This window comes from Phodopus roborovskii, unplaced genomic scaffold (genome assembly GCF_943737965.1).
Source record: "Phodopus roborovskii unplaced genomic scaffold, PHOROB, whole genome shotgun sequence".
In the NCBI taxonomy this organism is placed as follows: domain Eukaryota; kingdom Metazoa; phylum Chordata; class Mammalia; order Rodentia; family Cricetidae; genus Phodopus; species Phodopus roborovskii.
This window is the reverse complement of record NW_026126418.1, coordinates 78,309,666-78,334,820: the sequence shown is the minus strand read 5'-3', so window position 1 is coordinate 78,334,820 and position 25,155 is coordinate 78,309,666. Positions and strand designations below refer to the sequence as shown.

The window sequence follows — 25,155 nt, the reverse complement described above, 5'->3', positions numbered from 1 at the left end:
TTTTTTATTTTGCAACATTATATAGTGTGTAATAGTTTGTCTTCACATTGTATTTTATTCCTTAAGGTAACTTCAACCCATGCCTTGAACACGTAAAACAAAAAAGATACCATTTTATTTGGGAGATTGTATTTTCTATTCTTTTGTACCTCTTAGGCGGACATAATTCAATATAGAAGATACTGTCACAGTCAGACTCCTTTATGAGAAATTCAAGAGTTTTTAATGTCAAGACTTTCTAAAAATTAGTTGATAACACTGTCAAATAGATGAGCCCAGATTCTGAAGCTCACACATTTGCCCAGGTGGGTCTGTGGAACTGTTTGACTGAGTGAATAGACAAACATGGGAGATAAGCAGGTAATTGCACTCTAAACAGAAGGCTTCCTAATCTGCTTTTCAAACCTTAAGGAATAGTCATGTAACTTTGACTTTCTGGTTTGTAGCAGGAGTGGGACTTTCACAGTCACCATCAAGCCGGCACTGATGTTTTGACATCTTTTGTGCTGTTTTAAGATTGTTCTTTCTGAAATTAGGACTTATCAAAAATAATAATGCTAGTAGCTCTGCAGAAGGGAAGCTTTCACATTTTATCATCTGATATAAGAGATAAGAGCAAGTACATGTCCTTCATTTGAAATTATCTGAGTATAGAGTAATTATGACTTGCCCAAGGTCCTGTTAGGCCTATAGCCTATAGTTTTATCTCCCAGTAGGTCACCTTTGGGAGAAAGATTAGTCACCAGAAATAGAGAAATCAAGGGATGGGGGAGAGGAAAGAAAATTAGCTTTGAATGCCTAATCGATTCTATTTAACGTGCTGTCTGGCTGGTTATGTGTCCTCCCTTACTCTTTCAGCAGTGGCCAAATGATAGGATGAAAGCAAAGACTTATCCAGGATAGGTCCCATTATGTTGGGTTATATACAGATTATAGAAATGTCCTTGGGTGCCGGGCTGTGGTGGCACACGCCTTTAGTCCCAGCACTCGGGAGGCAGAGGCAGGTGGATCTCTTTGAGTTCGAGACCAACCTGGTCTACAAAAGCTAGTTCCAGGACAGGCTCCAAAGCCACAGAGAAAGCCTGTCTCGAAACAAACAAAAACAAAACAAAACAAAACAAAAAAAGGAAAAAGAGAGAGAGATGTTCTTGGGTTTAGTTCAAAACATTCTATAAAGGCATTTTAAACACTGTTTGAAAGGATGGAGATGTAACAGAGGACAAACATGCTCAGAGAGAATTTGTTATGGTGGGTGAGACTTGTGTTGAGTCTGTTAGGCCAGCAAAAAGTAGGTAAGTGGAAAAGTAAGCCTAACACCCCATATGCACACAGAGCAAAGCAGAGGAGAAAACCCTGGAGATGTTCAACCAGAGCAGATGGAGCCTGCTTGGGAGGCTGCCGTATACTGTGAGAGATTGGGCTCTGGCCACAGGAGGCTCTGAATATGTGTGGGAGAGGCCTACATGGACTGAGAATACAGCATCTGCCTCAGACATCCCATTTTACAGAAAAATAGTTAATATCCACAGAAGAGAAAGGTCCTGTCTATCATTATAACCATATTCACAGGGCTGAGAAGGAACTCATTTCCACACCATAATTCTTGCTACCCACTCCTGTCTTGCAGCCCTTATAGGTAAAAGCAGTAAAGCAAGCGATGAGTTCCTGTATTGTCTCAAAAAAGGTTACCTGCTGTTGATGAAAGCACTTTCTCAGAGTAAATTAGAGATATGCCCCATTCTGTACTGTAGTTGTCTCTTATTGCAGCTTCATTGAGTCAGAAAGCCTGTGATGTACTGGATGCTGGGAAGCTCTTTCTCTCCTTTCTTTGCTTAGCCTTATTAAGAATAAAAGTTATCTTCACTCAGTTCTTCTGAAGACATGGGTATTCACCAGTGGTAGGTGACAGTGTTTCATGGCTTGAGATGCAGCCACAGATGCAAAGGGGGCTCATATGTTACTTCACACTTTAGTTATACCTGGTATCTGTTGGGCACCGTGCAGTTCTTTTATGTTTAAGCATAGTATTTGTAGTGCTATCATGTTCAGTATTTTGCATGTGGGCAGCAGAGATCCAGGTAGGTTCAGTAATGTGCTCAAGGTTCTGCTTTTAGTATGTGGAGGGAACTGCTTTTCAAGCCACTAATTTTTGCTGCAACATCTAATTCTACACTTTTTTTTTTTTTTTTTTTTTTTTTTTGCTTTATCATACAGCTTCCATTAGGTAACACAGCATAAAGCCATTTATTTGTAAAATATTATAGTTACTGAAGAAAAGTAGAAAGTTTAGATAACTGAAGAAAATGGCTCCCACACAGATAGAATGTTGTGTTGGTTAGTGCACTATACTTCTTCTTAAAAAACAAAAACAAAACAAAACAAAAAAAAACTTTTATTTTATGTGCATTGGTGTAAGGATGTCAGATCCCCTGGAACTGGAGTTATAGACACATGTGAACTGCCATGTAGGTGCTAGGAGTTGAATCTGGGTCCTCTGGAGAGCAGCCAGAACTCTTAACTACTGAGCCATCTCTTCAGCCCCTCCCATACTTTTGACTTTAGTCCCTTAGTGTAAATGATGGGTTTGGCTGTGGCTCATAGTCATTTCCATAGTGTCATGGTGTGGGATTCCTTTGGGTGGTCCCCTTGACTTGCTGTGTCCATCCTGTGAACTGGGAAGTTCTTTACTGTTCCGCTAGTTTTGATAAGTTTAAATTTTGTGGTTATTGATAATTTACTTCATCAGGCTTGTGTAGACAAGGTCAGAGCAGATCTTTATTCTTTCTTAGAAATGTATTATGGTTTTCTTGAGCAGATAAGGGCTATGTTGTTTTTAACATTCTGCAGCTTGCTGCTCAGAACTTTTGGGAGAATGTCATTCTTAATGCTTGGCTGTCTGAGCTTAAGGCTCAGGCAAAAGCTAAGTGTACTCATAGAGGAAAGAAACATCATGGAACATCAGGATGGGAGATAGAGTCTGAGAAAAACTTGACTCCTACCCAGCAGACCACAGACTCTCAAGGGCAGGATAACTTGACAGTTCTTCAGGTGATTGTTAGTAAGTAGGGGTGACAGTGTTTTAGTTCCAGACACATACTTTATAATTGTGGAACAGTCATAGCCATTTTTGTTGTGTGCCTTCTATGTGCTAGGTACTTTATGTTCTTGATTTATAATTCTTGAAACCCCTTTTTTGATTTTTTTTTTAATGGTTTTATGATGGTTGACTTTACAGAAGAGATCAGCTTCCAAGTAAAAGATCTAGGATTCTTTTTACAAAGCACAGCTCTCACTGTTCGTCTTCTTTTTCCAGTGTCATTGTCAGTGTCTTACAAACAACTTTTTGTATCTCTACCATCCCAAAGCAGTATCCGACACCAACTCTTCCACCTTGTTACTGTTTGGTTCTTCAGTTCTTGAAAGAGTTTCTATACCTGTCAATTCGTTCCTTAGTCCCTTCCAAGCCTCTCTTGCTTTTGTCTTTCAGTTACAACTGTTCCTAAGGCTACCCAAGCCCTCCCTGTCATTCACAATGATAGACATTTTACCTTTCTCATCTTTGTTCTGCCTGGTGGTTCTCTCTTTCATTTGATGGTCCCTTTCCCATCTGTTGTCTTCACTAGTGTTTCTGCGAATGAATCTTAGATGTTCTTCTTTCTCACTGGGCTCTTTTCATGGGTGACCGTATCATTTCTGTAGTGTTTAGCAACACCTATGTTCAGATGACTTCTGAATTATGCCTCCAAATCAGATACTCCTGTGGGTTTCCTAACTAGTGTGTTCAACCCTGTACTTGACATTCTTTTAGATGTTTGGTCTTCGCCAGCTGGGCTTATTTCTGTAGATGCTCAAGTATGCTTTCTGGAGCTTAATGAGAAGTCCATTGGCCAGGACAACTCTGCATTCTTGTCATAGTTTAGTTTCTTAACCTGAGGTGAGATGTCTAGGGGAGGGATGGCCTTGTGTTTAGAGCAGCATAGCAGGATAGAAAGGACATTGAACCACAAGTTGGCTTGGATTTTTGCCCTACTCCTAATTACTTTGAAAAATGAACAAAACCTTAAGCCTCAGTTTTCCCACCCATAAAGCAAGACAATTGGATCACAAGGTTCCTATGGTTCCTTTTGCTTTAATCATTGTGAATACTCCCAAAGACTACCTCAGCTAGTGGAGTGAGTGATACAGTCCTTGGAGATTCAGAATCCTTCAAATTAACCTCTTTTTGACTGTCCATACAGACTTAGTTCACTGGATGTTGTCCAGGGGGAGAAAAGAAAAAATTGAGTTGACTGCTTTTGTATTTTTGATGACCTGTACTTCAACCCTTCTAGGAATTAAAAAGCTGACTCAATTGAGAATAATACATGTCTCCTTCTAAACTGCAACATCCCAAAAAGAATCATTCATTTTAATGCAAACTTGAATCACTTGGTCCCCTAAAGGACTATTCTATAGAAAGAAAGAAACAAGGCAAAATAACTACCTGTGCTCAGGTGTTAGCTGAATTGGTTAGGAAGGTTTTAAATCATGGCCTTCCTGTGAATTTTCAGTTAGTTGGTAGCAGCTTACCTCTTACCTTTTGTTAATTATTTCTACCAAGGGACTGGCCTTTTAAAATAAACATTTGTCCCATGGATTCCCAAAGCATACTTGGGGTTGAGTGATAGCTTCTCATAATTATTTCATGTGAAGGAATAGAGGCTCTGAAAGCTGATTTTAAGAAACTTGCTAAGTTAAGGCCCAGGTAGCAATGACTGAGCTGGGCCTTGCACCAAGACAGTGAGCAGTGCATCTTTCTTTGAGCTTAAAGTGTAGTTATGCATACTTTTAAAAAATTATTTTTAATACCTATGTGAAGAATAGGAAATTAATGGCAGCCAACTTGCAGGTGAAGTCACTTCCACACAGGACCCTTTCCTAGGGATCTATTTTGTTTTTTATTCAGCCCTATTGATAGCCTTCTTCTCTAGTTTCCACTTTGCACATTCGAGGACTATAGTCAAACCCAAGGCAAAATAATGAACCACATTCAGTAGGATCACATAGTAACATCTTACAGAAGCGTGACCTTATTTGTGTCTTAGACTTACAAAACCTGTTGCTTTAGTATTTTAATAAAAATAGGCTTTTCCCTCCCCCACTGAGGCACACTTTTCTTCCCGGATCACTTTAATTATGTGAGATAGACTCCTGTTTCTCACACATCTTCAGTTCTCAACCTTGTTAAAATTAATCATATAATCCCCCTTTAAAACATAGTATTAAATCACCATAGTAACACAGTATCCAAGCTTTATAGATAAAACATAACAGCCATAAGAAAGTAGTATTTGGTGTCCCCTTGACAGCTCTATAACTTTTATGAAAATGTGTTCCTTCCCCTGGCTGTAAGGTGAGGGATAGCATTACTTACACCTGCTTTATTACCACATGGCTTTGAAATTGCCACCTTGTTTTTGTTCACCTTCCTAGTTAAATAAGGAGAGTGGAGCACTTCCTTATCTTTTGGAGCCATTTTTCTGTGCTTGAAGCACTCTCCAAGGAATAGAATTGTTTCCTTAAATATAACTTGGCGAGGCTCTTGACCTTTGTGCTGGGATACCCTGAAAATTTTAATTTTACTTCTCTTTTGTGACTTGCATAAGGGAGCTTTAGAAAGAAAGTCTGTTCTATATTTGAAATTTTAATTCGTAGCCTACCCATAGATAATACAGTTCTGCCTTTGGCAATGGCCTGTTAAGAATGATTTTTCATTGCTACTGACAATTGATACTTTAGCATCAGTTTGAATATTTTAACAAAGTCAGTGTCTTTTCAACTCAAATATATTTTTTGAATTATTTTATATGATTTGTATAAGTTGCTGAATTCCTTGGGTTAATTCACTATCAAATTCTAAATATTATATTAGTATCAACTTATATATTAGAATTTGAAATGTTTAATTTTTTTAAACATGTGAGATATAGGATAACTAGTAAATTAATACAAATTGTATATTTTAAAGCATTTTGTAACTTAAAAGAGTTTTAATTTGGTTGTTAATATGCTTTTAAATTATTTATTAGGCATTTTCTACACTTATATTGTTTTTACGTGTTGTTAGTTTATTTTGTATTGATACAAGAATTTTTGGCTTTTTAATGGCTTGAAACGCTGCTTTAATTTTTAGTGCCTTGAGCAAGCTTAATGTTTTGGTACTCCTGCCCTCTTAAGATAATAAATATATTCCTCAAAGTTCAGAAAGTATCACCGATTCAGGAATCCAGGACAACAACACATAGCCCTGTCCCTTTGTCTTTCTAGTGTTCATAATGGCTCATCTTAGCATTCACTGAACCTGAATGTGTTCCCTTGCTACTCTTAAGTGTCCTTTTCTGTAAAATGGGAACATTACTAAAAGTCCAAGATTATCGTGAGAATAAATGAAATGGTGCATTAGATATTTAAATAACTGTAGCTGGTGCATGGTAGTCACTTGAAGGACACTGGTGACAGTGAGCTGGTGCTGTGGTCATTGGAGTCCAGCAAGGCTTAACTAACACAGCATTTTACCATTCACCTCATTGTACCTTAGGCAGTGCTTGTCCCAGCTTTCTTCTATACATGAGGAGGATAGAGTGCTTTTGTTCAGCACTGATCGCTGATTGACCCAGCTACCTGGGGCCTCAACTCAATCAGGGACATTGGAAAGGGTTGATGATTTTAATTTCTAGTGGTCATTAGAATAGGCTCCTTTCTTTCTTTTTCCTCTCTATACTCACTCCTTTCTCCCTCTGCTCTTGCTCCCTCTCTTCTATCCCTTTCATTTCCTGTCACTTTTTTGTCTGCTCTCTTGAAGTATATAAATTTTAAGATCTATTTATAAAGAAAGCTCCACAAAGGAAATGTAACAGGTTCAATGACTTGTGGTGATTAGATACTTTTATCTGGACACTTAGCACATAATTCATTTCTCCTTTTGTTCTGTCTTCGCTGCAGCCTCACAGTTAGCCAAGTTGGCCAGCACTTCACATTCGTGCTCACAGACATTGACAGCAAACAGAGATTTGGGTTTTGCCGATTATCTTCAGGGGCCAGGAGCTGCTTCTGTATCTTAAGGTAAGGGAAAAGGGCTTCAGTCATTGGCTGGTTCTGTGAAACAGTTGTCAGCTTTTGCATAGTTCTTCTGTAATTAAGTTTTCCAGCTGTCCTTTGGTGCCTATCTGTTCCCCACAAGTCACTGATCTTGGGGAGAAGGACTTTGTGGTGTTGCTCTTGTACTTGAAGTCCTGCAGATAATTGTATTTATTTATTTACATCACATCCCTTGGGTGGGAAGGGCCCCAATGCTCCTGAGTGATATGTGGAAACTGGAGAGTCAGCAGAGGTTTCAATCCTTCCTGCTCTTATCTGGAGCTGTCAGAAATTAGTCTGTTAGGCTTCCCTGTGGACATTTTGTGTATGTAAGATTATTAATAAAGTATGTGTCTAGCTTAGGACAGCCTACAGACGCTGATTGTATGCCCCTCAGAATAACATCCTTGGCCTCTTTGAGTAAGTGTCTGAATAGCTTCCCAACCTGGCTGCCTCTGTAAAAGTTCCAGAAAAGTGCAGAAGTGTGAGAAGACACTTTGGGCCTTCTAAAATCCCTCTTGCACACCAGAACCACACTTGCTTAATGCTCTGTTTCCTCCTGCTAGAGGGGTAAGGCATTCTGGGGTGGGAGGATGTGTGGAAATCCAATTTTGGAGCTGCTGGCTCTGTGGGCTCCTGCTGGGCTCCTCCTGAGGGGGAGGTAAAGGCATCCCACGCACTCTCCTCTCCATCTGCTTCTCTTAAGTAGGTGTTGGGGGGCCTGACTCCTTTATCTGCTGTAGAGCAGCCAGTGTGGGCAGCAGGGAGGTGCCCATGACAAAACCCTGGCCCCATGCTTGGACCCAGTCAGGGGTAAAAGGCCCAGCCCTCTGTGAAATCCAGAAGGGGCAGTCCTTTGTTCTAATAGTCTCTGTGCTTTGTAATGGACCCTTCCAAGGTAACTCACTCCCTGAGGACATACCAGGAGTAAAGGGACCAACTGATGAAGTTCCTTTCCTTTTGTCAGTCTGGACCACAACTCTGCATTTTTCTTACACAGATCTCAGCATTTTCCTTCCTAGCTAATGAGGTCAATTCTCCTCATCACCAAGTTTAGCATTTCTGGCTTGGGCACCAGAGGCCTGATGCACAGAGTCCCCAGGAGGGGTGGGGCTGGCTGCTTTTGAAGCAGTGACTGCATATAGTTGTTCTTGAGTATCCAGTGCTGCCTAGGAGCTAGACTTGGATGGTAGTGGTTGTTTTCTTCTGACTGGGCATAAGTATTTATTTATCCATCCATTTATCTATTTACTTATTTTTTATTTAGAGGACATCTTTTTCTCTTCCATTCCTGGCTGTTGTATTTCAGCCTTAGCCAAGATACTGCATATTTACATTGTGCATTTGAAGGAATGAGAACTTAATCCTGGTTCTTGAGTTAGGTAGAAAGGTTTCCTGGGGTGGTTGTGGTGGCTTACTTACACTTTGATCCCAGCAGAAACAGGTGGATCTCTGAGTTTGAGGCCATTCTGGTATACATAGTGAGCTCCAATCAAAACAAAATCCAAAGTGAAAGTTTATTTCTCATATTGGGGAATTATGTTTTTTTCTTTTCAAATTAGAATCTCTCCGTGCATGTGTGTGTGTGCATGTGCACACACTCACACCCAAGCACTCTGGCACTGTCATATCCCTCACCAAATTTCTGGGAATGGGAAACCATCTATTTAAACATGTGAAAGTAATGGGCTGAGAGTATAGCTTAGTTGTTCAGGGCTTGCCTAGATACATAGGCCCTAAGTTTGATCCCTAGCACCACCACCAAAAATGAACAAATAAGTATATAAATAAATACATACTCCTTTGTTTCTAGTGTTCAGTTTTATATGTCTACCCAGGATTTTGTGTGATGGCTATTCTTGGTTGTCAACTTGACTGCTTTTGGAATTTACTAAAATCCAAGTGGCTGGACACACCTGTGAGGAGTCTTTTTATTTGGTGATGTTGGTGGTGTTTCAAGACTGGGTTTCCCTGTGTAGCTTTCAAGCCTGTTCTGAAACTTACTTTTGTAGACCAGGCTGGTCTTGAACTCACAGAGATCCTCCTGCCTCTGCCTCTCAAGTGGTGGATCTAAAGGCATGCACCTGGCCTGTGAAGGAGTCTTAATTAAATAATTTGGAGTAGGAAAAGCTTCTTCTAATCCAGATCTTTGAGGTTCAAAGACATATCTTTAATCCCGCCTTCACTTTCTTTATATAAAAGCCTATATAAGGACATGGAAGAAGGAAGCTCTCTTTTTGCCTGTTTTTCCTTCCTCTTACTTTCAAATGCATCCTGTCACTGGCATTAGAGCCTACTTCTACCCAATTCTGGTTTATAGTGAAGACCAGCTGAGATATCTAGCTTTGTGGACTGAACAACTACTAGATTCTTGGATCTCTTGTTAGTAGACCACCATTGTTGGACTAGCTGGACAACAGCCTATAAACCTATCAGCCATTCTAATGAATACCTTTCTATTAGAGCCTGGACTAGTACAGATTGTGGTACCATGAGTCATTCTAGAGCAACAGAAGTATAAGGATGAATTTTTCAAGTACTTGGAAAGGCCTTCCAATTTTCCAACATCTACAGTTATTGAAGCCTTTCCAGCTACTGAAGTTTCTCTTGGAAGCTAGGAGATGTGAACTATTTTGCAAATTTAAGGAGATGAATGCATTTAATTATCCTGATTTACTAATTGTGAGAGGCAGTAGATTTGGTGGTGCTGTAAATAAAACTTTAGATAATTTGTGGAAGAATGAGGTAAATGATGCTGCTGACTGGTTGCTCTTAGCATCGCTACATAAGTTGACAAAGAAAGAATGATCTGTGTGATAAAATTAACTCCTAACATCTCGGAATATGGTGAAAGATACCATCAACTTGGTGATAAAATTAACAGGCTCCAAATTCTCATAAGGTTTCTGTATGTGCCCTAGGAGAGAATCTTCTTTCCAGTAGAAAATCAAACAGAAGCCCTTATTTGTAAGGTTGGCTGAATTACAGTGAAAATTCAAGTCCCAGCTTTGGAGGGTGTAGTTGGTTAAAGTAAAGGTGTTAATTGGTAAAGAATGGGATCCTGTAACTTGGGCTGGGGGGTGCATAGAAAGACTCTATTAAGATTGAGAACTTTGAACCCTCAGAAACTCAAAGGTTTATCTCCTCTGAGGAATTAGTCTCTCCACCATCAGCAAAAGATGTACTCCCACCCCATTCTCTGAAATATTGCCTTTTCTACCCCTGACTGAAGAAATTAATCATTCATTATCTGCTAAACCAGCAGTGACTTTCTCTGAAGAAGATACCAGGCAAGACATCAATACATCAGGATCCAACAATAGTTACTTTAGATCCACAGTTCTTATCCTGTGATAAGAACCCCTTTGACAAACCTATCTCCAAAATACTTACATTCTGATTCATAACAATAGCAAAATTACAGTTATGAAGTAGCAGTGAAAGTAATTTTATGGTTGGGGGCCACCATAACGTGAAGAACTGCATTAGGAAGGTGAAGACTACTGCGCTAGACCTATAACTGGACTTAAGGCTAAGCAGGCTCCAAGAGGGGTGGTAGAAAGTGTGGTCCATGGGGAGGTGTGCTACACTACTAAAGAGCTTAATGAGTTTGTGAATTCATTCATTAAAACAGAAGTCTGGGAAATACTTGTGGGAATATATTGTAAGAATATGGGATAATGGTGAAAGGGATATAAAACTGGATCAGGCTGAGTTTATTGATATGAGCCCAATGAGTAGAAATTTTAGGTTTAATCTAAAAGCTTTGATAGTTCAAAAAATAGGATGTTAATAATCTATTTGAATGGTTGGATGAAGCATTTGTCAAAAGATAGTCTGCTAAAAAGGAGTTGGAGATGCCTGATGTCCCTTGGCTTAGTGTCAATGAGGGGATTCTAATGCTCAGAAAAATTGCAAAGCTAGAGTAGGTACAGTGTGTAAAGGGAAGGCCCAGAAGACATGTCCTTTACTAATTCTTTAAGATGTAAAATTGTGAGAGGTGCACCAGTACATTTGAAGAGCTTTGTTTTGACCCTTTTCCTTGTGCCAAACCTTAGGGTTGGAGATGCTGCTGCTCAATTGGATGAATTAAATGTAATGGGTTTAATTGGGCCCTGAAGTAGCAGGGGCCAGAAGCCAGTACAGAATTGCCGAAGGCAAGGTGATCATAGTTATTGCAATGGGCAGCATAGACAAAGCAGTGTCATAATGGCCTGACCCATAATGGTCAGCAAAGGCAAGATGAATTTTATGGTGGCATGACTTATATGGACATTTGGTACTGACAAATCAGTCATGGTATTTACAGGCATGAAATAGATAAGAAGCTTATTGTATTTTTGTTTGATCTAAATAAGTGGAAAAATTCTTACACACATGAAAGAAAGGCTCTGTTGGATCTTAACAAAAGGGAATCTTGGCCTGTGAACAAATTTCCAGATTTGATTCAGTTTGCAGACCCAGAACCCCTTGAATGGATGTCAGATTCCCCTGAAGATGGACCATGATAAAATATCTAAGAGTTTTATTGTTAGCCATTCTACTGTTCTTCCTTAGAGGGACCTATGGCCTTTTACAAGGGTGATCATACACAAGGGGAAAGGAAAAAAAATAGACTTTCCAGGGTTTATTAGATACTGAATTAACACTGATTCTGGGAGACCCCAAGAAACATTGTGGCCCTACAGTTAAAGTAGGGGCTTATGGAGGTCAGGTGATTAAAGAAGTTTTGCCTGATATCCTACTCACAGTAGGTCCAGTGGGTCCCTGAATTCATCCTGTAGTTATTGCCCCAGGCCCATAATGTAATTGGGATAGATACACTTAGAAGTTGTTAGAACTCTTACATTGGTTCCCTGACTTTTGGACTGAGGGCTATTATGGACTGAAGGTTAAATAGAAGCCCTTAAAATTGCCTCTGCCAGGGAAAACAATAAATCAAAAACAGTTTCACATTCCTGGAGGAACTGCCAAAGTTGTGTTCCACTGTCAAGCTCTTCAAAGATGCATGGATGGTGGTTCCCATCACGACTCCCTTTAATTCTCCTACCTGAGCAGTACAGAGGACAGATGGATCATGTAGAATGGCAGTTGACTATCAAAAACTCAATCAATAGTGACTCCAAGTGCAGCTGCTGTACCAGATGTGGTGCTCTTAGTTGAGCAGATTAACACATCTCCTGGTAAATGGTATGCAGCTATTGATCTTAGCAAATGCCTTTCCTCACTACCTGTCCATAAGGACCACCAGAAGCAGTTTGCTTTCAGTTGGCAAGGCCAGCAGTAAACCTTTACAGTTTAATTTCAGGAATATATTACCTTTCCAGACCTGTGTTATAACTTAGTTCGAAGGGGTCTTGGTTATGCATCTCTTCCACAGAATCATCACACCAATGACATTATAGTGATTGGACCAAGTGTGCAAGAAGTGGCAACCACTTTGGATTTGTTGGTAACAACCAAAATTCAAGCACCTTTCACCTCAGTGAAGTTCTTAGTAGTCCAGTGGTGTGGGGCATGTAGACATATTACTTGTAAGGTGAAGGGGGAGTTATTACACCTGGTCCCTCCCACCACCAAGAATAAAGCACACTGTTTAATCGGCTTCTTTGGATTCTAGAAACAGCACCTTCTTCACTTTGGGTTTTATTCTGGCCCATACACCATACCAAGTGATGTGGTATAAAGAAAGCTGCTAGCTTTGAGTGGGATCTGGAATAGGAGAAGGCCCTCTACTAGTTGGATCATATGATCCAATGGACCAATGATACTTGAAGTGTCAGTGGCAGGCAGGGATGTTGTTTGGAGCCTTTGGCAGGCTCCTTTAAATGAATCACAGAAGAGACCATTGGGATTTTGGAGCGCTCCACCATCATCTGCAGACAACTTTGTCTCTTTCAGAGACAGCTCTTGGCTTACTCTTGGGCCTTAATGAAAACTGAATGTTTGATAATGGTCTATCAAGTTACCATATGACCTGAGTTTCTCACTATGAGCTGGATGTTATCTGAACCGCCAAATCATAAAGTAGGACCTGCACAGTAACCATCCATCATCAAATGAAAGTGCTATATAGGTGATTGGGCTCATGCAGGACTGAAGGCACAAGAAACTTATGTGAAGAAATTGCCTAAATGCCCATGGTTTCTACTCCCATTACGATGCTGTCTGCTGCCAAGTATGCACCTGTAGCCTCATGGGGTGTTCCCTATGATCGGTTAACTGAGGAAGAGAAGACTAGGCCCTGATTTGCTGATGGTTCTGTACAACATGCAGAGGCCACCCAGAAGTGGACAGCTTCAGCATTACAACTCCTTTTGCAGGAAGCCTTTATCATGCTACAGACCACAGGGATTATACAATGAGATCTCAATTGACAAAATCACTAGGCTGATCCAGAAAGATCATTGTGCATTCTGTTGGAGGAAATGTACTTGCAAAGCCTTGGGCTTGCCTGCCTTTGGAATAGTCACTGTCATCTCTGTGAAGTCATTCCCTTGTGAAGCCATAGCTTTATCCCTTTCTATAGTGGGGTTCATTCCAAGTAACCCCAGCAGTGTATTAACCAATTATTCTACTTTAAGACATCTTTAGACATTTATCCACAATTACACTGCCCAAGGAGAGAGAGCTATACACCTTTTTAAAATAAACTGTAAAAGGGTGAGATTCTAGGAGACTTATTTATTACAGAAGTAGCAATTAATATTCTAAGTATCAACTCCAGAACATTTGTTACTATGAAATTGACTGTATATAGAATATATACTGGGGTGTTTTGTACTCTCAAATTGGCCCCAGAATAAGGAATTCCTTCTCACTGGAGTATGAGTGGTAAGAGTTCCCCCACTACTTACTGAGGCTGGAAGCAGGATATAGCACTGAGAAGTTCCCTTTAATTAGTTAACAGCACATTTTACAAGTCACATCCCCCATCTGAAACATGAGGCACCCCACTTTTGTTAAGATTTTATCTGCCTTTCTGGCTGAGGGATATTCATGCCCTATTGTCAGAGAATTGTTAAATGTGTCTGTGAATATAAAAAAAAAACTAGAAGCCTTGTGGGATAGAAGGAACTTTTAAAGAATTTTTAGAAAGAACTTTTAGAGAACTTTAAGGAGAACTTCTGAAAGAGAATTTAACAAGAGAGCTTATGGCGGGAAAATTATTAGAGAGAACATTTAAGGAGAAATCCCCCCTCTTTCTCCCCCCCCCCCCAGTTTTTAGAGACAGGGTTTCTCTGTATTGCTTTGGAGCTTGTCCTGGAACTAGCTCTATAGGCTGGCCTTGAACTCACAGAGTGAGTTCCTGAGTGCTGGGATTAAAGGCATGCACCACCAACACCTGGTTTAAAGAGAACATTTTGAGAGAGAATTTTTGGAGTGAAACTTTTAAAGAGAAACTTTTGGGAAGAACATTTCTTGAAGAATAAAGAGCCATGAGAAAAGCATTTTAGGCAACCCCAACCCATCTGCTGTAAGCCTCCTTCCTGAACCCTCAATATCCTTTCTGGGGCAACCCTGAAAGATACTAGTGAAGGGATATTTTCACCTTTGGTTAGTACATATGGTCATACATTTTGTTTGGAAGGAGAAATGGCCAGATGTGCAATTGTTCACTGATTCATGGGCTGTAGCCAACGGCCTGCCTGGGATGGTCAGGAACTTGGAAAGAGCATAATTAGAAAATTCTTGAGAAAGACATCTGGGGGAAGAAGTATATGGATAGATCTCTGTAAATGGGTGAAGAATGTGAAGATATTTATGTCCCATGTAAATACTCATCAAGAGATGACTTCAGTTGAGGAGGAATTCAATAATCAAATAGATAGGACTTAATCTCTGGATAGTCAGCCTCTTTCCCCAGTCATCCCTGTCATTGCCCAGTGGGCCCATGAGTAAAGTGACCATTGTGGCAGTGATGGGGTTATGCATGGGCTCAAAACTGACCTGGCTACAGCTGCTGTTGAGTGATAGATCTACCAACAGCAGAGACCAACACTGAGCCTCAGATATGGCAACATTCTCCTGGGTGACCAGCCAGCAACCTGGGGGTAGGTTGACTACACTGGACCACTTCCTCAGTGGAAAAGACAGTGGAAAAGACAATGTTTTATCCTTATTGGAGTAGATACTTGTTCTGGCTAAGGATTTGTACATAATTAATTCTGCCAAACCCACTACTTGTGGACTTACAGAATGCCTTATCCATTGTCTTAGTATTCCACAAAGTATTGTTTCTAACCAGGGAACTCACTTTACAGCAGAGAAATATGACAGTGGGCATATTTCCCACCACGCTGAAGCTGACAGAATTATAGCATCAGTTAGGTGACAGCAGCCTGAAGGGCTGGGGCAGGGTTTTCAGAAGACCATGAATAAGCATCCAGTATATGGATTTGGTTTCTGTCATAGCCAGAATCCATGGGTCTAAGAATTGGGGTAAGTAGTTCCACTGCTAGCTCTAGTAGGAAAAGCTTTGCTTCCTGTTCCTTTGACCTTAAGTTCTGTTGGCCTAGACGTTTTGGTTTCAAGGGAGGGAGTGCTCCCACCAAGAGACACAACAAACATTTCATTCAACCAGAGGGCCAGGCTTCCCCTTGGTCTCTTTGGGCTTCCAATACCTTAAGCCAAAAGGGTTAAGAAAGGAATAACAGTTTTAGGAGGGGTGATTTATCCAGATTACTGAAGGGAAATGGTATTGCTTCTCCATAGTGGAGATAAGAAGGTTATGTCTAGAGGGCAAGAGAGATCCTTTAGGACTTCTCTGGGTGCTACCATGTCCTGTGACTAAAGTCAATGGGAAACTACAATAGCTTAATCTAGGCAGGATGACAAAGAGCACAGACCCTTTAGGGATGTGTGGATCACTCCTGCAGCCTAGACCTGCTAAATTGCTTCCTGAGCATAGAGGAAATACAGAATGTAGTAGAGGAGAGCATATCTAAATACCAGATAAGGCCACTTGATCAGTAGCAGAAACAGGATTATAACCAATATGAGCGAGCATTTCTGTCATATTTTGTTAACAATGTATTTGTACAGATATTTGTGTTTTCTTGTTTTTCTTTATCATGTAATGTAACATCAATTAAGAGACTATCAGTGGTTATATTTATGTTTGAGATACTAAAAGAGTTTCCCTCAAGGGACGTTGCCACCTATTCTAAATTTATAATGCATTTGTGATTGTAGAAGGATAGTTATATTACGTTATGCATAATTATGACCTGGTTATTGTTTTTGTTTGGAAATTAAACATGGCATAAGGAGATATGATTATGTGTCAAGTTGACAAGGGGTAGATAATGGCTATTCTTGATTGTCAACAAGACTACATCTGGGGAATTAACTAAAACTCAAATGGGTGGGCATATGTGTGAGGAATTTCTTCTTAATTAAATCATTAGAAGTCCCACTTCTAATCCAGATCTTTGAGGTGGGAAGATCCACCTTTAATCCAGATCATTTGAGGCAGGAAGATACAGCTTTAATCTGGGCCACAGTTCTACTGATAGCCTATATAAAGGACACAGAAGTAGGAAGCTCTCTCTCGCCTGCTTATACTTGCCCTCACTAGCAAGCCCATTCATTCACTGGCATTAGAGCCAATTTCTTCATGATTTCAGCATATACTGAAGATCAGCTGAGACATCCATCTTCATGGACTGAATTGAGTTCTTTGAACTATCTCTTGGTAGTCAGCCATTGTTGGATTAGCTGGACCATAAATATCCTGTAAGCCACTCTAATGAATCCCCTTTCTATAGATACTCATTCTATAGGTTCTGTTCCTTTAGGGAACCCTGACTAATACATTCGGTGACCAGCTTCTCATGCTGTTGTCATTTAGAATGAAACTGGCAGCAATTGTTTTGTTTTCTAGGTTGGAACCATGAAGAAAAATTTGGTGGTATAATCCCTTCAATTGCCAGCCTTTAACTGAATGCTTATTATTACCTAGTTCTTTTTTGAAGGAAGACTTCCAGACTACCTAGGGAGATAGTATGCTATATATAATAGATGGAGTGTTCCCAAGGCCTAGTGTCTTATTTCTATTCACTTGCTACTGCTAAAAGATCACAACTGTGATTAGAAATGGTGTTTAAAAAATACATTTATTATACTTTTTTGTTTAATGTGGACACAGAGGTCAGAGGGCATCTTGTAGGAATCAATTCTCTTATTCTACTATGTGGGTTTTAGGAAATCAAATTCAGGTCATCAGGCTTGGCTGAGCCATCTTGCCAGCCATTATAAGTCTTTGGATTTTTGTTTGTTTGTTTGTTTGTTTGGAGGGGGGTTGTGAGTGTAGGGGCTGGAAAGTTAGCTCAGCAGTTAAAAGTGTATACTGCTCTTGCTTAGAACCCAGATTTTAAAAAGTGAATCATTAAAAATGTGTGTATGTTTGTATAGTGTATGTACTTGCTTGTATGTGTACATGCAGATGGTTTAAACATGTGGGTATACATGAATGTAGAGACCAGAGGTCAATTTGAGTCTCTTTCTGGATTGCTTTTCTATGCTTTTTTAAAAGATAGGGTCTCTCATTGAACCTTGAGCTTATTGATTTGCTAGGCTAGCTGTACAAGGATCCACCTATTTCTGTACCCCAAGTACTGAGGTTTTTTGTTGTTGTTGTTGTTTTTTTTTTTTTTTTTTTTTTTTTTGCCATACTAGAGTTTTATGTGAATGCTGGGGATCCAAACTCAGGTCCTACTGTTTATGAAGTTGGCACTTTGTCAACTTTAACATTTTCTCAGCTCCTATAAAAATAAAGGGTCTTACATGAATTTTGGGACGTGTTTTGTAGGTGTTTAATGAGAATGGAAAAATGACCACATACAGTCTATACATAAATAAAGGATACACATGTAGCACTTACTCTGTGTTGGTTTGAGAACACTGCTAAGATGAGGGTAGTATATAGCAGAGGTCCTGCTGTTAGTACCATGTTTAGTGGGGACTGGAGAGGGTTGCCCAGAGACAGAGGCTGCAGTTTGGGGCTGGCTCAGATACTAACCTTTTTCTTGTTACTACTTTCTTTGGGTAAGCCTGATGCCCAGCCACTGGTTGTAGTGTGCCCAGCACTGTGATTTTAATATGTGCATAAACCATCTTTACTTTTAACTTCTATTCTTCTCCTGAGGGATTCTGCTTCCTGTGATGATGGCTCTGTGGACACAGCCTCTGTTGTTCATAAATTTTGCTTCTTAGGGTCACTTCCTCTCTGGCTGCTCTCCCAATGTTACATATTATACATATGGTGTCTATGAACCATTGTCTTTGCCTTCACACATCTCCTCATCCATTCAGAGTAGTTTTCCCTAGACAGAAATCATTGTTCCTTTCTCTGAATACAACTTTCATGCTTTACACACTTCAGGTGTCTATTTATAATCCTTGATCTTCCTTTATCTTTTTCCAGGTGTACAGTCAGCTCTTCATAGGTGAAGACTATGTCTTAATTTTCAACCTGTAGAGTAGTACTTGACTGAGTTCCTGTGTATCTGCTACACAGAAAGAGGGTGATGCATCTGGAAAGGAGAGAGTACTCAAGACTTGGCATGAAAGGAGGTCTGTAATTATTTGAAAGAATAAAAGTAAGATACTTACTGACAGAGGCATGGTTCCTATTACCGTAGTCATTTTTTTACCAATTACAACTGTAAGGAGGGAAGTACTCCTTTGAGTCTGCCAGAGATTCAGGTTTGAGTGAAGGGCATTGTGTTTACAAAGAACTAGTTTATTTATATTACAAAATTTAATTTTAATTTAACAATCAAAGATTCTCAGATAGCCTTTAGAAAACATACTTTACTGGGCTTTTAGTTTTTGTCCCTCTTGCTAGAATGTCATATCCATGAAGAATGAGGATTTTTATTGTTTGACTTTTATTGTTGTTGTTGTTAGTTTTGTTTTGGTTAGTTTTGTTTGGGCCGAGTTTGTCCATTTACCCTTGGCTGTCCTAGAACTCGATCTGTAGACTAGGCTGGCCTTGAACTCAAAGATATTCACCTAACACTGCCTCCTGAATGCTAGGATTAAAGGCATGAGCCACCATTGCCTATATTGTTTGATTTTTGTGATAGAATCTTGTTATATAACCTGTGCTTATTTAAAAAAAAACAACAAAACAAACAACAACAAAAATATAACAACACTTTGAAAAGTTCAGTTGACTTTGAAAGAAGTGTTATTGAAATGGAGTTTGAACAAGTCTCATTAATACCCATGTCACTATAGCATCAAATGCTTATATCATGCGTGTTTGTCTAGTTCTTGCCACAAAAGGATTTTTCTTCTTGAGATAATTATTTAACAAATTGCTGCATGATAGTTTATACTATTTTTTTTTTTTTTTAAAGACAGGGTTTCTCTATAACTCATTCTGTAGACCAGGCTGGCCTCAAACTCAGAGATTTGTCTGTCTCTGCCTTCTGAGTGCTGGGATTAAAGGCGTGCACCACCACCACACTGCTGTTAATACTAAATTTCAAACTACAACTTTGAGAACAGTTACAACTAAGTCTGTTGTCACTGTGATGTCACAAAAGTTATTGTCACAGTTGTAGATTGTGCCATTTGGGTATGCTACATTATACATATTAATCTTAGAAACCTCTTGAAGTTATTTAAACAGAATTACCTATAACTGTAATTAGTCATGGCCCCCAATTTTGCAAATGCCACATCCCTCATCAAGGCTTGAAATGTGCTATTTCTAACCAAGTTCTGTTTTGGTGTCTACAGAAATAATACAAAGTTCTGAGTCATGGTGTTTTTTATGACTGAGGAAAGAGATGCCATACAATCATTATATTTCTTTAACTGTCATAAAAGGACCTTATAGATGGTTTTGTGTTTTTGTTTTTTGTTTGTTTGTTTTTGTTTTTTGTTTGTTTGTTTTCTTGACTATATATTTATAGATCTTATTTAAGCCTTTTGAGAAAACTCAGCTAATTGTCCTTATACCTGAATAAAACTGCTCAGAATTTAGTATATATTTTGGGAAGAAATAACCTTTTCTTAAAAGTGTGTGTGTGTGTGTGTGTGTGTGGTGTTTTTGATCAAAAATTAGACAATGTACCATGATTGGCTCTAGTTAAACACAGTGAATGGTTACTTGCCTGGTGGCATTCAAGGCTCTGAAATATGAGTGAATCTAGATAAATGAACAAAGCTCATCAGTTCATAATCGAAATGTCTAATGGTAGGCATGATTCATATTTGAGGTCTATCCCAAAACCCAGATTTTAGACTTAATCCTATGGATTACATCAGATTGATGGTTGAGGTAGGCATTACAACTGTTGCTGTTTGTAGTACAAGGTAAAAGTGCATGTCATTCCCAAGTCTGAGTTGTCCTTTCTGTACATGTTGGCTTATGAACGTATGAACTTGAGTAGTGTTTGGCAGAATCTTCTTCCTTCAACTGTCTTTTCTAACTAAATGTCAGGAATAGCCATGGCATCCATTCTAATTGGTATTTGGCTTTTTTTTTTTTTTTTTTTAAACCTCAAACACAGGAAAGCTCAGTTTGTACAGAGAAAAACTCTAGAAGAAATAAGGAGTCTGGCTTTGAGATTTGACTGTCATCTTCTAGCTGTTCCAAGGTTCTTTAAACAATAGGTACAGTTGAAGGGAAAGGTGAAGGGGAACCATTTTCTCAGTCAGGTGACTTCTGCAGTAGAGCCACCCTTTTGGGTTGTGTGAGAGGTGCTTTGGTTTCAAGGAAGTGTTTGAGGTTGGGGAAAGGAGTTGTAAAGGAAGGCTGTGAGGACAGTTCCCAGATTATAAACTTGAAAGCACATGCTGCTGTAAAACCCAGAAGCAGATGGAATCTCCTGTTTTAAGCTATTTATTTGTGGTTGTGTCACCTGAGGGTACTCCCAGTACAGAAATCCATAGCCTGGCATTTTAGGGCATTTGGGCATCAAAGCTGGAAGGCACCAGCTTTTCTTCCCCGGTGCTGGAAAGGTTATCTTGGAAACCTGGATGTTTTTTCAGGGTTTTTAACAGAGGACTTTGTTTCACCTTTCAGTGTTTCTGTTTGTCTCCCCAGTTGAATAATTCCTTCTGTCATTCTTTCCTTTTAAAGTAAGTTGCATGGCGTGCTGTTGTTCTTTTCTGGATGATCATTTAGGAGAAAGGAGGCTCTGGTGGCATGGTATGTTTATAATTTCACTGGTTGAGAGATCTTGGACATGTTTCTATCAGTGTGCCGTTCCTGGGATTGTCTGCAGTTGCTCTAGTTCCTAGGCCAGGGCCCTCCCTCAGCCCTTAGGATTTTGTAATAATGAATAGTGGTGGGTTCTCATCAGATCATCATTTTGTTGAACATTATAACTTTCTTATTTTAATTTATAATACAATGAAGTGGTTAAGAATGATTTGCATTCCTTTTTCCATATAGATGCCTTCTCACTTAGAACATAATCATCTGTTGAGTCACAACTCATTGGCAGTGACAAGCTGTACAGCTTAAAGAAAATCACCTTTGTAGAGAGAAAGGAAAGCAAACAAGTGCAGCCTCCTCTCCCAGTAACCTGCTGTTGAAGTTGTCTGTATGGTGGGATAGATGGGTGTGTCTTCTGTTGTAGCAGCTGCAGTAGCTCCTCCTACTGGTCCAGCCTTCCATTAGGTGATCAGAGCCCACATTAATGCAGGAATTGGAATGCTAAGTCTTTTGCCAGCAAAGGTGTTCATTTCTGAGGGGAACAAGCTACAGAGAAATGAGAAACTGGTGCCACTGAAGCCTACAGGGCATTGAGGAACCGTTGAACTCAGGAGGGCATCTTTATTTTCTCTGGGCTTTATCTTTGCTTTTTGCTGGACAGAAGATAGATGTGGCTTAACCTGTGCCTAAAATCACCCTTTACATCTAAGCTGCACTCCCATCCCCCAAACCCCCCACCTCACCCCACTCAACAAAGTTTAATCCTAAAAGTTGTATTCAGCCATCAAGCAGAAACTTTAAGGGAAATTCTCAATAGTTTTAGTTTATTCCCTCCCAAAAGACCAACCACAATCAAATGAGGTGAGTTTCTTTTATTGTCTTCATAACAAGATCAGCTTAGAACTGGATCACTTGGCCCTTTCTCTTCTTATGGCCTCCCAGTTCAAAATGCTTGCATCTCTTAATAGCCAACACCCACTTAGATCTGCAGTTAGGCTTAACACACTCAAGCCTCAGCACAATCTTCTTTATAGTTTTAGCCTTTTTGCAGAAAATAGGCTTAGTCTGCCCACCATATCCATTCTGTTTCCTGTCATAAAGCTGCTTTCCCTGGACATACAAAGAGTCCTTGCACTTTTTGTACTGCGTCACTTTATGGGGCTAGTGCTTGCTACATTTCTTACAGATCGTCCAGCAGGTCTTAGGAATGTTCACCATGTTGGCGGTAGCAATATAGGCACAGAAAGCCTAAGCTGCACTCTTAAGGGCAGGCAGATTGCAAACACAGAGCAGGTCTGGATTTAGATCCTGTCAAGGGATTGGTTTGAGAAGCAGCCTGGCATCTCTCTGGAGAATGGAAAGGCAGACCTCTCTTTAGGTGTACAGTACTGTCTGAAGCTTGAAGATCTCATAGTTTGAACCTTCTACTTTTATTTGTAAGGTTCTGTGTTTTAAAATTAATTATTACATTTATTTATTGTGTGTATGTGTGTGTGCACACACTTGTACATGTGTGTGTACATGCATGCATGTGTGCATTCCTGTGTGTGGATGTTCATGACATCACAATGCAACTTGACAGATCAGCTCTCTCCACCATGTTGGTTCCAGAGATGGAACTTAGGTGTCAACTTGGCAGCAGGTGCCCTTAACCAATGAGCCATCCCATTGGCCCTAAGACGTTATTTTTGAAAGTATGAAGGTTATACTTGTTCACACAAGGAATTTAGAAACCTTCAGAAAAGTAAGTCCTCCCACTACTCAGATAGTGACTGGGATGTTTACCTCTTTGAATTGTGCTATGCAGTAGGTATAGTTTTGTATTGAGAACCTTCAGTTACTAAATTATATGCACCATTACATCTCATTAAATATCTTTCTTGGGACTGTATTACACTACAATTCATTTTTGTGTTGTTGTTTTTATAAGGACAAGTTCCTAGTGATCCGGAAATACATTTCTTGCTGAGATGTATATTCTTTTTTGAAAGCATAGTCATAATTTTATTTGCCATTTAGGTGAATAATTTGATATTTATGTTTATAGGGAAAAACCCCACTTGAATATTTTTTAATTTAACATGTAAACTTTTAGCTAAACTTGATGTTGAGGGATAATTTGTAGCTTTTGAAAACAATACATATAAAACTACAGAAAGCTTTAGATGAATCAAGTGGTAAATAATCTGCTTAGTTTACTTTCCTGGATTTTACTGTATATCCTTTTGTCATCAAAGGATTTTATTAGAGCAAGTAGTGCTGTATAGTGCAGAGAGTAATGTAGCATACAACCATTCTAATTATACTCTGGTACATATTGCATTAGAAAAGACAACATTATATGTATCTTAAGACCTTATGTCAAAGACTCAAGGAACTTTAAGATCTTGCAGAGAAAACAAAACTCTATATTAGAGCCCACAATGGAAATTGAATAGGTTTTTATTTATTTTCATAGGAATTGAAACTATCAACTACCTCAGGAAAACGAAGGATGTTGTCCTTGAACTCATAATCCCTTATGTAGAATACCAAGCAATATCTGTCACACAGTTAATCCAGGGAGGCATTATCTGTGGTTTTCAAACGTTCTATTTCAGATCTGTTAGAAGTAAAGTGGATAGATCCTTGTATGTGGGGCTAATTATCCTTCTGTTCATTTATTCAGCTCTGGTATTTTAACTAGTTCTTTATGTGTATTAATGAGCCCAAAGTGCAGCAAAATGATTGAGTATAAAATACTATTTTTTTTTTAAAGTAAAAACTTACTTTAAAGTGTGGCAGGAAAAGAAATTGGGTAAAACTCAGTGTCCTGTAGTTTGTTGGCCAAGGCTTGGTTTTCTTCTATTGCTCTTATTTTTAAATTCTTATTCTTTCAGAAAGGCTAGAGATCTTTAGAGGTTTAAAAACAAACAAATAAATACTAGACCACTCCTGCCAGTGCAGAGTCCAGAATGAAAACTAGAGAATGTGTTTGCTTTCCTGTATTGAGCTGAGATTGTCTGCTGTGGCTTTTGTGTATTTGGGTAATCTTAAACACTAGTATTAAAAGGGAGATTTCAGTTTGTACTTTGCTTTTTTTGTAACTACGTGGAAATACACATTGTCTTTTAATGAAGGTGCCCACATTGTCCTGACCACTAGATACAATACTTGCTTTGTTATATTTTCTTTTTATGTATTAATATTCCAAAATACTTCCTGGACTTGTCCTTCCCTCAGATTTGGTACTTGTAATGTAAAGATATTGACACTTTGATACTAAAACATATTCCAATAGGATTTCTGGACAGAGATGGAGCTTCTTGGTAAAGTGCTTTCTTAACACACATAAGATGCTGAGCTTGGTTCAACTCAAAATTAAAATTTTACTTAGGTATAAATTGCTGAATAATGTAGTATGTTTTGGTTTTACTCTGTATGAGTTTCAATACATTATTTAGACTTGTATTTTTAATTATTTTTAAAATTATTATTGTATGTATGTGTGTTTGTGTATGTCATCAGATACGTGTGCAGATCAGAGAACAATTTTGTGATTCTTGCCTCCCCTTTGTTGAGGGGGGGTCTTCTTGTTCTGTATCTGAACTTTAAGCTAGTAAGCACATGATCTTCTGGATAATTCTCTGGTCTCTCTGACCTTAATGTTGGAATTTTAGGATTGCAGATATGTACCACTGTCATTCTGGTTACTATAGTAGTTCTAAGGACTGAACTCAGGTTGTCAGGCTGGCACAGAAAGTGCTTTTCCCTCCTGAGTTATCTCCTTTGCCCTCCCTTAACTTCTGAGATTTGTCCATGTTGTGGTGGGTTTTTTTCTATGTAGTGTCTGTCTAATATATACCGTGTCACTCATTGTG

The 25,155-nt window shown here is 39.2% G+C and overlaps 1 protein-coding gene across 10 annotated transcripts in view; it reads left to right on the top strand.

The window, feature by feature from the left end:
• Dennd1a (DENN domain containing 1A) overlaps positions 1-25,155 on the top strand; it is a 467,485-nt gene that overhangs the window by 139,073 nt on the left and 303,257 nt on the right. For all 10 annotated transcript variants that reach the window (XM_051185345.1, XM_051185350.1, XM_051185346.1 and 7 more), the window contains one exon: positions 6,982-7,101. In XM_051185345.1, coding sequence (XP_051041302.1) covers positions 6,982-7,101 — 120 coding nt within the window. The remainder of the gene's footprint in view (positions 1-6,981; positions 7,102-25,155) is intronic.